Raw genomic sequence first — 13,488 nt, 5'->3', positions numbered from 1 at the left:
AATCAACTGATTGCCATTTCCAAAGAATTTTTTTGAACAATTGATAATTATATTCACAACCCATTATGAATACACTTGTTTAACACTACCTTGGTCTTATTAGAAATGAGGTTGTGGATTAATAAACATTTTGTTTTTTGTCGCTCCTTTTCAATTTAACGGTGGACATAGTTTTATTTTTTCAGCTAGGTGGATTCCTAATTTGACGCTCAAAGACAGCGTCAAGTGTCATCATGAATTTACATCTTTTAAATTTGATGCTTCACATTGTTCTATTTTATTAGCTAGGTGAAATCCTAATTTGTCATTCAAAGCCAGCGTCAAGCATCATCATGAAATTATATCTTTAGAATATGCTCCCATAAGAATGAGATAATTATTTTCTGTGGTAAAAGGTAGCTTATGCCGATTTACAGAATAGATCACGTCAACAGTTTGGCGTGAAAAGTAAGATAGAAACATACATACGAATTTATATATTTTAATTCAGATAGGATTTGATTAAGGAATATTGCAGATATTATAAAACTCAATAGGCAAGCAGGCGTTCAATTTTATAAAATTATGATGTGATTAAGTCAAATTATACATAGAAATGGGATGAACAATGCATCAAATCAGATATTTTTGTTGATTTGATATATTGTTTGCAATGAAAAGGTAGTGTGAAATCTAGGTTTCGACCCCGGCAAACGCCCGGATCATGTCGAAAAATAAGTAAATTTTGACCTTCAGTTTTTACCGATTTTGACCCGGAAGGACTGATTTTTCATCAAAAATTGTGGTATTCATTTTTAAAGCAGGTTCAATTTGAAACTACCTGCAAATTTTGAACTCTCTATCTTTAAATAGTTTTTGGGTAAACAGTGATGTTTGCGAAAAAATATTTCAAACAAAAAAAGTTGTTTATTTTTTTATAAGGAAGATGTTTTACTTTTTAAACTTTTGTGCTATCTCGTTTAACAGTTTACAAGATAAAATTTTGCGAAAAATCGTATAACTTGAAAAAATAGACAAACTTTGGAAAGTTGTATATCCAAACTATCAATCCTATAAAAACCGGCTTGATCTCAATTTTTTGCAAATTTAACCTTCTTTAAAAGTAAAAACTACAGTTTTTGATGATAAACCAGTCTTTTCAGGTCAAAATATTGGAGGTTTTTCTTATTTTCGGCATGATGCGATCGTTTCTCGAGGTAGAAAATTTGCATTTACCATTGCCTTTAAATTACAAACAACATATCAAAAAAAAAAAAAAACAAACAAAACAAAACAAAAATACCTGCTTTTGATTAAAGGTCATTTTTTAATTTGATTAGACTATTAATTTTATCTAAATGAAGGAAACATCCCTGTTTAAGTAAAACAATTCAAATCTTTCAATTATTTTTAAAAATTTTTAATTGTGTTACTATTCAAAGTGATAGATACAATGTTTTAATCAATCGTTCTATAACGATTTAAATTTTTGAATCGTTTTAAACGGTAATATATAATTTTTTTACTCAACAATAAGAAACAAAAATGATTTATTTTTAAAACATTTCGATACCTTACCATTTTTTCCAAAATCCAAATGGATTCCAGTATATACTTCAGCTTTGTAGTAGACAATAAATAAGAGTGAAATTTGTATTTGATAGTAATGGGATATTTCGGTTAAAAAATACTACAAATAAGGGTTAATTATAAGCAAAATAAATAAAAACAATACGAATAAAAAATTTTAATGATTAAAAATAAGTCTTATTACATAAAATTATTTACATAAATTAATTTAAATTAAAATATTAATTCTTGATGGACGATGGTGGATTCATCATAGGTGGTCGCATTGGACCCATGGGTCCCATCATTGGTGGACCCATCATCGGTCCCATCATTGGTGGTCTCATTCCCATCATTGGCGGCATTGGTCCATGTGGTCCCATCATCATAGGTGGCATAGGACCACCAGGCGGTGCCATACCTGGTGGTGGCATCATACCTTGTGGTCCAGGTGGTCTTTGACCCATAGCAGCCATTTGATTTGGTGGTGGTATAGCAACACCTTTAGCACCTGGTGGAACAGCCGCAAATGGATTATTTGCTATTTTACCAGCTTTGAAAGCGGCCGTTGTAGCATCGATTAAATGTTGTGCTTGTTCTTCCATCCATTTTTGGTAGTAAAATTTAACATTGTCTTTATGTTTACGCCCTGTACAATGAGTTTTTCTTACACTTGGTGAATCGTGTGTTAGGTATGTATCGCAATAATCACAATAATATTTTGGCATTTTTAGGTTATGTGGCCCCCGGTTATGTTGTAAAGAAATTATTAATTCACTTATAATCAGATTATTCTATTAACTAATATGGAACTGAAACTTTTAATAACTTTGCCAAATTAATTATTTCACGATCACTTTATAGCCAAATTTCATTTACCAAAGCTCCACTTCAAAAAGCTTAGATTTTTTAGGTTATATTTATTCGATGTCATATATTTTGAGTATTAATTAATTTGCAGTATAAATTAATATAAACACAATTAAGTAAATTAATTATGTATTTAAAATACATGAAATTCTTGTTTTTAATCAGTTTCCTTTCACCTTAAACGATTCAATTTCATCGGCTTAAACAGTTTACATTCAACGCTGTTTACGTTTAGTAGTGACAATTCTTTAAAACTATTCATCGATTCACTGATACTTAAGTGATTCACTGCCGTTGGTTGCATTCAGTGGAATTTATTTGTTAAAAAATAGTTCCACAAATTTTTTTTAAAATCATTTTTCTTTATTATGCATGATATACAAAATGGTTTCTACAAAGCCATTCGACGCACTTCGACAGATTTATAATTCAAAGATTCAAACTCATACTCTTTATATTAAAAAAGACTTGGAGTTCGTGGACGAGTAAAAAATTTAAAAAATATAGGGTGTTTCCATAATACTCACCGGTATACTGGCCAGTGTTACGCCATATTTTACTGGTATACTATGTGTTCACCGGGTGTTTGTACAAGAAATTTATTTATTTATTGTTCATTAAGAAGGAATAATGGCGTCTGAAAAACACTTACTTGTAATTGACGAACAGTAAGAATATATATTTAAGAATATATACACGCACTGGCCAGTATATTTCGGAACGATTCACCAGTATGGCGTCGTTTATGATGTCATCAGCACTGGCTAGTATACTGATGAATATTACGGAACACACCCCTAATTTAATTTAATAATGTTAAATTGCTAACTATAAACAGTTAAGTCTCTTATATCCAACTCAATATATATACGGTGTTTAAATAATTAACTCTTCTAGTTTTTCAATTTCTTTACTTTTATTTAACCTTTTTTACTATTTGAAGCTGCCTAAAAATTTGTATCTTTTTATCTTTAATGTAGTTTCATAGAAAATCCCTGAAAACTAAACTAAGAAAATGACCCCTTAAATTAGGTTAGGTGTACATACCTATTGGAAACCTTCTATTTCTCGTAGTTTTGGAGAAAAATAAATGATGCATTTAGTGCTCAGGGTTTCCTGGACTTTATTCCGAAACTCTAAGAGGAGGTTCTCAACTCTAATTCGTAAGTCAATTAGTAAAAATTTACTTTTTTATCATTTAATTACATGTTCTAAGATAATCTTTAATCTCTGACCATCTAACATAACATAGAGCCAGTGTTGGCAACGATAACTATGCAATGACTAAAGTAAATGTCACAAAAATAGCTAACATAATTTGGCCCCCACAAAATTTTTTTTCGGATTAATTAATTATAAATATTTTTTAATCCATTGTTCGTATTTTATTCTTCGTTGTTTGAGCATAAAAATTATTTGTTCGTTCGTTGTTTATTTAATATTTATTAAACAATTATTTGTCCTGTTGGACTAACATAATTAATTTTTTATGCGAAATAACATGTTCTCCTACTACAAAATCTTTTCAAAAAATTTCATTTAATAAGTTTATATTTTTTTATTAGCATGTACAGCTAAAAAGCAAGCAAAATAAAAGCTCCGCGATCTTAGCACCTCATGTGCGGAATTTCGATTGACCAATTATACCATCTGAAAGGTCAGAAATTGGTCATAAAAGGTCAGTTGGTCTCATTAATTGGTCAGTATCAGAAATTTTTTTATTAAAGATTAAAGTTTTTCAAGGTCAATTAATAAGTTTAGCACCTCATTCGCAGAAAAAATAAAAAACTCCACCTATGCGCGATCGGGAAGCATTCGCTGATAATTGGTCAGCTAATATAAATAATTGGTCAGTTTAATTTAATATTTAAAAAAATTAAAAAAGTTGTCTCTGTCGTAACGCGCATGCTTTGAGCCGGATGGTTTTATCAGGGCAGTGAGTACTTACGCACAGCTCTTCACTATAAACCAGACAGAGTAGGGGAAATATTTTTTTTATAATTTTTTTTTTTTTATATGTACTACTATCAAATATACATGTATATTTGATAGTAGTACATACCAAAAAAAAAAATGGATAAAATTTTTACTTTTAAAAAAATGAATTTTTCCTTTTATTTAAATTTTTCACTCTTTTTATACCATGTATATATGAAATATACATAGTATATTAAGTTTAGTCCCAAGTTTGTAACGCTTAAAAATAATGATGTTAGTACAAAAATTTTGTCATAGGTGTTCATAAAATCACCTAATTAGTCCATTTCCGGTTGTCCGTCCGTCCATCCGTCCGTCTGTGGACACGATAACTCAAAAACGAAAAAAGATATCGAGCTGAAATTTTTACAGCGTACTCAGGACGTAAAAAGTGAGGTCAAGTTCGTAAATGAGCATCATAGGTGAATTGGGTCTTGGGTCCGTAGGACCCATCTTGTAAACCGTTAGAGATAGAACAAAAGTTTAAATGTAAAATTTTTTTTCCATAAACATCACTGTTTACTCGTGAGGGCGCCAATTAGGCGGAAATTTTATAATAGGTACTATACTTGATTATCAGTTATGTATGTGTCACATGTTTGTATGTGTAATGTGATAAATAAATCAACACTGACTATGCATGGTATTTCAACAATTAACTCAGTCAATTGTTTGTTTTCACTTGTATTATATATATTTGTACATAATATGTCACCTATAAAAAATTTGAATGAATAATAATAATGGTTATTTTATATAGTAAAAAATCAATTTTCGGGATAACGTTTTCAAATTAATATAAATAAATAAATATCGTTATATATTTTAAATTTTGTTTTATTTTATTCTATCCCATTTTTCCTTTCAGAACAAAATTATTAATTAACTAATTAATTTTTTTTTTAGTAAAGGTACAAACAAATTCTTATAAAATATAGGTGAGATAAAGAAGTTGGATTGTAAATACGTAATATTCTTTTTGGATTTTCATTTTATTTTTGTGTGGTATTTGGTTTGTAAAAAAAAAAGTTGATGCAAAAAAATTTTTTTAAGATGAAATTAATTATATGGAATTATGTGCAAGTAATTCGTAAATAGTTTTTATGTATTTTGATTTCATTTAAATAAAGTTGAAAACTCAAACCCTGTTTTTATTTTATTTTTCCCCATCTCTCTGTAGCTATACAATATTATTTCAGTTAAAAATAGGTGAGTATTTCGAACTTCACGATAGGTAAGTATTTCAAACTTCGTTTGCCATTTTTTTTTGTAATAATACTACTCAAAATTTTCCGAAAATGACTTTTACTTTTTGTTATAATTTAAGAAAGTCGAAAATATGAATATAATTATTTATTAATACGAATAACAGAGCCCCAATGGTATAATGGTTAGCGTATCTGACTTCGAATAAATAGTCCCTTGGTTCGAAACTAGGTGAGGACATATATTAAAAAAAAGTTCATTAAATCTTTTAAGCAAAATCTGATTTTTATTTTCATTTTTTTTCAAATTTCCACCACAGCATATTTGCCTAGTAAATGATGAAAAAATTAGTTTTTTTTCGTTCAAAAACTTCAATTTTTTTCACATTTCTACTAGGAGAACATCAAGGACGGACGGAATAAGTAGTACCTGATAGCAAGGTAATTGTTGTCACCTCGTAAGTCAGAAAGTTAGTGGTCTGCACACCCGTGTTTGGTGAGTGTGACCTCTAGTGGGCAGACCAATAACTTTCTGCCAAAATAAAATTTTAGACTTTCGGGGTGAAAACACTTACTCACCTTTCTCCTTATCAGGAACTACTAATTCCCACTTATGTTCTCCTAGTACAAATGTTGAAAAAATTTTTCGAAATTATATTATTTTTTGAATATAAAATTAAACTGACCAATTATTTATATTAGCTGACCAATTATCAGCGAATGCTTCCCGATCGCGCATAGGTGGAGTTTTTTCAATCTTTAATAAAAAATTTTCTGATGCTGACCAATTAATGAGACCAACTGACCTTTTATGACCAATTTCTGACCTTTCAGATGGTATAATTGGTCAATCGAAATTCCGCACATGAGGTGCTAAGATCGCGGAGCTCAAAATAAATAAGTATTTATTTAATATTTTGTAATAGGGGAATATGTTATTAAAAAAAAAAGGATAAAATATAAACCATGTTCTCCTATCACAAAATTTCAAATTTTAGTCGCAACGAGCTTCTATTTTTATGTTAGAATTACAAATTTCAATGTTTTGTAATAGGAGAATATGAGTGATATAACTATATGACATGTTCTCCTATTAAAAAGTTTAAACTTTTAGCATCACCAAGTCATTTGAACGAATTTTTAAATATTTTGTAGCAGGAGAACATGAATTTAAAGAGTGAGACATATTTATGATTTTTTAAAGTCCCACCCCCTGACAGAATAGTGATTTATGACATATGTATAACTGACGTTATTTATAACAAGAGGGCGGGTTATATAGATAATTAAACTGTAAAAAGAGTGGAAAATTTCTAACATCAGGAAAAATTCATTTAATATAAAAGTAAAATTTTTAACTCCACCAGGATACGAACTGGCGTATCTTGGTTTCATCGTCAAGTGCTATACCCACTCAGCTACTCGGCTTATTTATAATCATATAATTAACTTAATACTTACCTCTACTAAAGAATTAATTCATTGATCATTTTGTTCTGAAAGAAAAAATAGGATAGAAAATTTAAAAAATAATTTAAAAAATTTAAACAAAATTTAAAATTTATGACGATTTTTATTTATTTATAACAAAAAAAAAATGTACATTTTCATAAAACAAATTTACAGACGTTCTTTTTTTCTAATTAATGTTTTTATATAAAATAAGTATAATTCGATCACTTTTATATAATAATAATAATAATAATAATAATAATAATAATAATAATAATAATAATAAAGGATGTCCCAAAATTAACGTCTGATTCGGACTTCTTGCGTTAATTTTGAAACAATCCTTTATAAAACACAATATATACTTTTCTTATAAATACTACTAACTAAACCATGGAGATATGAAGATAGCGTCGCTAGCCTGTAAGTGGATGTGATTAGCGAAGCGAGAGAGAAGACTGCCAGTAAGTTCTCCTGTGTCCTTGTCTAATACATTTACTTATACTTACTAATACATATAATAAGTATATATGTACATATTATGATTATGACAAGAACGTAGGTGAATTCACTGACAATCTTCTCTCTCATTCATCTTATCGCATCCACTTACTTAAGTTGATGGTTTCCGAAATATTGGCCAAAAAACGTTTTTTTATGTATACAAAGCGTTAATTAACGCAACCTTCGCACTTCTGAAATTGCGCGTTAGAAGGGTTTTAAACTAGATGCCAAAACCTTCATTTTTTTAGTTTTTTTTTCCTTTGAATGCCATAAAATTGCTGATTTTCAGTTACTTTGGAGCTTTATGGGCACGGTTTATGGGGGACCAAATTACGTTAGCTCATAATGTATGTACTATAATAAAAAAGTCTACGATAATTTCCTTACCATAAAAAATTTATATTGTTTACCTACATTTGTTTGACAAATTCAAAAAAGTAAAAATCGCGCCACCTGCTGATCACATAATTTCATCTTGCCAGGCTGAACGCACTTTTGATTCATAATTCATTTCATCTATTTGATTCATTCATTTTTAAAATTTTCTTACAATTCTTGAATTAAAATTGTTCAGCCCAACATTAGTTTATATCAAATTTTCTAAATCAACTTCAACTTAATTTACATACAAAGTTGATTTTGTATGGAAATTGAGTTGCATTTAAAGTCATTTTCATTTTGACATTAATTAAGTTAAGCGATGTTTCAAAAAATATAAAACGACAAACAGAAAATGAAACTAATTTTAGGTGGAGGTGTCAGTGGTTTATCAGCCGCATATTACTTATCACAACGAATATCTCCATCAAAAATATATCTAGTGGAAGCCTCAAATCGTTTTGGTGGTTGGATCCAATCCAAACAAAATGGGAACGTACTTTTTGAACTAGGACCACACACAATTCGTCCGAAAGGTGAACCTGGTGCAAATACATTACAATTAATCGAACAATTAAATTTATCAAATGAAGTTATACCAATTCACACGAATCATCCAGCAGCGAAGAATCGTATGATATACGTTAACAAGGAACTGCATTTGTTGCCATCGAATTTATATGGAGCATTAATTAAACGAAAACCATTCTCAAAGCCATTGTTAATGTCGGTTCTGAGTGAATTATTTCAACCTCAAAAACAAATTCCAGATGGTGATGAATCAATTTATGATTTTATCGAACGTCGTTTTGGAAAAGATGTTGCCGAATACGCTATAAGTCCGTTAATATGTGGTATTTGTGCAGGAGATGCTAAAGAGATTAGTGTTCATTTTTTGGCTAAAAGTTTATTTGAATTAGAACAAAAACATGGTGGTATTATTAAAGGTACAATCAAAGAATTATTCCAAAATTCAAAGAAAAATAAAATTGAATTATGTAACTTAGCTAAACGAGCTAAATCGGAGAAATGGAGTGTTTATTCATTAAAAAGTGGTTTAGAAACATTACCCTTAACACTAGTTAATAATTTACAAGAAAAAAAAGTGAATTTAATAAAAAATTCACCGTGTACAAGTTTAGAATTTCATGATAATAAAATTTTTGCAAAATTTAAAGATCAAAGTTTAATATCAGATCATGTAATTAGTTCATTATTAGCTAATAAAACAGCACCATTAGTGGAAAAACAACATCCAGAATTGGCTGAATACTTGTATGGAATACCATCGGTAACTGTAGGAGTTGTAAACATTGAATTTAAAGGAGCCATAAAAAACGATAAATTAAACGCATTTGGATTTTTGGTTCCACCATCGCAACGTATACCAATTTTAGGTATAATTTTTGATTCATGTTGTTTTCCATCAAATGATTCAACTGTATTTACTGTAATGATGGGTGGTAAATGGTTTGAAGAATATTTTGGTACAGATCCAAGTGAACAATCACTGTTAGATGTTTCCAAAAAATATATTCAAGAAATTTTAAATATTCACAATGAATGTGAATCGTATGAAGTGAATATTTTGAAAGATTGTATCCCACAATATACAGTTGGACATGTACAGCGAATACAAAACATTTATAAATATATTGATAAACATGATATGCCTTTAACTTTATGTGGCACATCGTATTCTGGTGTTGGAGTTAATGATGTTATTTTATCAGCTAAGAATGCTGTTCAAAAAGTTCTTTAATTTCATTTAATTTTAGTATATTACTTTGTTATCTGGTTGAATGGATTTTATTATATGTTTATTTTTTAATATATCGTTCATTCTATTTTTTTCCTTTCTATTAAATCAGAGAGTGCAGAAACGACTTCAGCCATTAATTCACAATGTTTAGTTTTCAGCCAAGTGGAATTTTTTCAAAAAATAATTTCTGCTTCAAAATTCGTTAGGTATTTTACACATTTTTAATCTTTTGCATTACTAATGGTAGTTAATAGCCATAATTTCATGAAGGTACTTCGTTTTTTTCTGTTGGTAAACTTTATGAGCTTATTTTCATTGTATATAGTTTCACGATTTAAACCAATTTTTCTATTGGAGGGAAGGAGGTCATTGCGTTATACGGCGTACACACTTAGGATGTTTAAGTTGTCGTATATCGGGAATGGGCAAACGGTCGATAGCGAACAGTGCAACAGTCAATCGCAGATATTTGAAATAATTTACTAGGTTAATTTCAAATCTTTTAATTTAAAATGTATATTAATTAAATAATAACTGACATGACCAATTCTCAAGTAGTGCTTCTACTCTATTCTCATTCTGCTAATGTAACTCGACAACCAGAAAATGACATACAAAGTTGCCTTTTCCTTTCGTTGCAGTTTAACGAGTTGACTGCAGATATCGTTGATACTGTACAATTAGATAATTGTTTTTATAAGAATGTTTTTTTCACTTCCGATAAAGGTAACAACGCGAGGTGCAGGTATATGATAAAAAATTTGTTGCATAAACTGGTTCCTATGTTTTTGACGTAGCAGCTTCAATGATCAGTAGAAATCATGGATGTTTAGCCCTTTGTAAACAAATGTATAGTTACCTGATTTTATATCAATTACCTAAAATTATTGCATTTTTGTACACAGTGGGAGAAAAACATGAACAATTAGAAGATTCAATATGGGTAAAAAATTAACATTTCTTACGGATTTTATGGGCCATTACAACTCGTTTAATTTACAATTTCAAGGAAAAGATATTGAGTTGTTCAGTTGGGTAAATGCTTTTAAGGCAAAATTTAAAATTTTTGCTTCACGATTAAAAAGACAAAATTTTAAATATTTTCCATATGTAGAAAAACTGATGAATATAATTTTGAAATGTTTTGTTCTGTAGTGAAAATTTAAATCAAGAATTTGGGGGATAATATGTAAATTTCAATAATCTTCAATTTTTGAATTTATTTCATTTCCTTAGGGAGAATTCGATAACAATGGTACTTCAACAAATCTAGCTGATATTTTTCGAATTAGCTCGTTATATCTAGAGTTAGAAATTTCAACAATACAATCGGATATAGTTCTGAAAGCATGTGAAAATGAAAATTATTTTTGGAATTACCAGAAGAAAAATTATCCATTATTTTCAATTAAGCTTTTATTGGTTTTTAATAATCCGTTAAAAATAACGTGGTAAAAGATGATACGAGAATTATGTCACAAAAATCCATTTGAAGTGGTTAATTTGGACCATAATGATTTCAAAGACCTGAATAAGGCTTCCACGGAATTCTTAAATACTTCCCAGTTAAAAATATCAACTGTTTCTTGGATACGTAAGTTACCCCGTGTTGATTTAATGGAATCAATGATTCGATACCGTGGGACAGCATCAACATTTTTAAAAAAGATAAGTCTCCAAAACCAATTAAAAAACTTCACTTTGCCATCATAAAATGCACGAAATAATATTTCAAAAGAGAAATAAACGATTTAAGGGACATGCTACCATATATACCCACAGAAGACTGAGAACTTTTTTATTATCTTTCATAAGGCACTTAAGACATTCTAAATAGACATTTTTCACTTTTTTTTTTTTTAAATGTAAGCAAAAGTCTTAATTAATGGGCTAATTTTTTTGGAGCCATATGACCGACAAAACAGACAATGAAAATCATTAAAATTCAAATTGGCGAAAACGATACGGAAACACACGAAGTTACACGAAGGTCGGTTTGACGTCATTTAAAGTTGATATATTAATACGACTGTTGAAGTGTTGACACTGTTTTATTGTCATTGCTTGTCGGATTGACATCACAGATCACGTTGGAGCAAAAAAAAAATCGTTTTAAATTTTTTCAAATATTGCGACTTTTTAACAATTTTTTTGATAATGCTTTTATTGTTAAAAATGCGTAATTTTCGAGTTACAGACTCTACTCGACCTATATTTTCATAAAAAATTAACAAAAAGCATTTCTGTTTTTCATAAAAAAGGTCTATTATTGAATGTTTATTTTCTATTAATTCCTACGATTCCTATTTGATTTTTTTTACGATTTCGGGTAGTTGTAAGACATGTGTATAATTGATTTAAGTAAAAATAAATAATAATTTGAACAAATTGTTTAAACTTAAAACCCTTCAATTATCCGTAGTTGCCCATTTTGTTTTCTTATAAAACATGCCTAATCTTTCATAAACCTTCAAGTTATTCCTATAAAATTTAATAAATCTTCTTATGTACTTATTATATCTCTAAAAAAAAAGTTTACGAAATCGAAGAAAGGTGTTAAACAACTTTCACTTATTTTTATGTATTGAAATCCCGTACTGCAGTTAGCTACGTATTTTTCGAACACACTGTATGTTTACTTTATAACATATTATGTTCAGTTCTGTTTTTGTAATTTTATAAAAATGGCTTTATTGAATTAATTAACTAATAGATACACACAATTCACTTCAAAGTATATAAAATAATTTATGGTACAGTTTTGAACTTATATGAACAAATTAATCCCTTGAGATTATTTATTTAGTGGTTAAAGCATCTTTTCCTGCATATTTCACTTCATCAAATGCTTTACGTGCTCGTTTTAATTCTTCATTCATTGTTAATAGATCTTTTACACGGGCATACTTTCTTGGATCTTTACGTACTAAAAATACAATATCTTCTACTTGTACACGACCTGTTCGACCAATTTCCATTGCCCTAAAATAAATAATAGTAAAACAAATTTTATGGAAATGTAAGTTAAGAATTTTAAATGCATACCTATGTGTCATGTCTGTGATAAATTCAATAACGAGATCTTCTATTAAATCTACACTTTCCGTGTACGGATTTTGGTCGTCACCAAAGCCATACATCATACATCGTAACTCTTTGCTAAATAAACGTTTACGTCCTGATGCTGCTAAAGAGGGTCCTAAAGTCGCTTCAGCTCCTTCATCTTCTTCAAACTAACATACAATATTAAACTAAATGTACAATATTGTTTTTATTGCTATCCATTTTACTTACTGGTTCAAATCCTTCATCGTTTGTTGCCATTTTATCACAAATCTTTAGATCATAAGACAAAAGATTTTAATTTAAAATTTATCTAGAAACTTCAGTTTGTTTGTCTATTTTATACGTATAATGATTTGTCTATTTTATACGTCAAAACAACAAATTATAATCACCATGGAAACAAACCATTGATGTCATTAACCAGTCTATATGCTTCATGTCATTAACGTTGAATCGAATGTTAATAGATGTCACTAAACAATTAGTCAAATACTGTTCAAACGGAAAAATTTTCAAAAATTCTAAAATTCGATTGATCAATACCTTTTCTGTATAAAACGACCAAAATTAAATGTTTTGTTTTATCTTTGATAGTTTTCAAAAAATTCAAATCGAAATTATTGATTTTTAACACTCAATTATACGCGGTAAACTTAAATTCACTAGAATATGAAAAGATAGCCCCGAATGCGTAGTTCTTTTTATATAAAATAATCGAGAAGCTAT

The 13,488-nt window shown here is 29.0% G+C and overlaps 3 protein-coding genes across 3 annotated transcripts; 1 reads left to right on the top strand and 2 right to left on the bottom strand.

Moving 5' to 3' along the window:
• Positions 1–1,752: 1,752 nt before the first annotated feature.
• On the bottom strand, positions 1,753–2,614 carry LOC123305453 (U1 small nuclear ribonucleoprotein C). Its single transcript, XM_044887166.1, has one exon. It carries the CDS (start codon positions 2,274–2,276, stop codon positions 1,791–1,793), a length of 486 nt encoding a protein of 161 aa, XP_044743101.1. The 5' UTR covers positions 2,277–2,614; the 3' UTR covers positions 1,753–1,790.
• A 5,473-nt stretch (positions 2,615–8,087) lies between these two features.
• LOC123304687 (protoporphyrinogen oxidase) lies at positions 8,088–9,732 on the top strand. The gene has a single exon (XM_044886378.1). The coding sequence runs from the start codon at positions 8,290–8,292 to the stop codon at positions 9,694–9,696; it is 1,407 nt and encodes a 468-aa protein (XP_044742313.1). The 5' UTR covers positions 8,088–8,289; the 3' UTR covers positions 9,697–9,732.
• A 2,637-nt stretch (positions 9,733–12,369) lies between these two features.
• On the bottom strand, positions 12,370–13,140 carry LOC123305656 (transcription initiation factor TFIID subunit 13). Its single transcript, XM_044887434.1, has 3 exons — positions 12,991–13,140; positions 12,742–12,929; positions 12,370–12,678 (listed from the first exon to the last, which is right to left on the bottom strand). The coding sequence occupies exons 1-3, from the start codon at positions 13,018–13,020 to the stop codon at positions 12,495–12,497; spliced, it is 402 nt and encodes a 133-aa protein (XP_044743369.1). The 5' UTR covers positions 13,021–13,140; the 3' UTR covers positions 12,370–12,494.
• Between the last annotated feature and the right edge of the window lie 348 nt (positions 13,141–13,488).

The sequence above is a fragment of the Chrysoperla carnea genome, chromosome 1 (genome assembly GCF_905475395.1).
Source record: "Chrysoperla carnea chromosome 1, inChrCarn1.1, whole genome shotgun sequence".
Classification (NCBI taxonomy): Eukaryota; Metazoa; Arthropoda; class Insecta; order Neuroptera; family Chrysopidae; genus Chrysoperla; species Chrysoperla carnea.
Note: the sequence above shows the minus strand (reverse complement) of the source record. Positions and strands in the feature narration are given on the sequence as shown.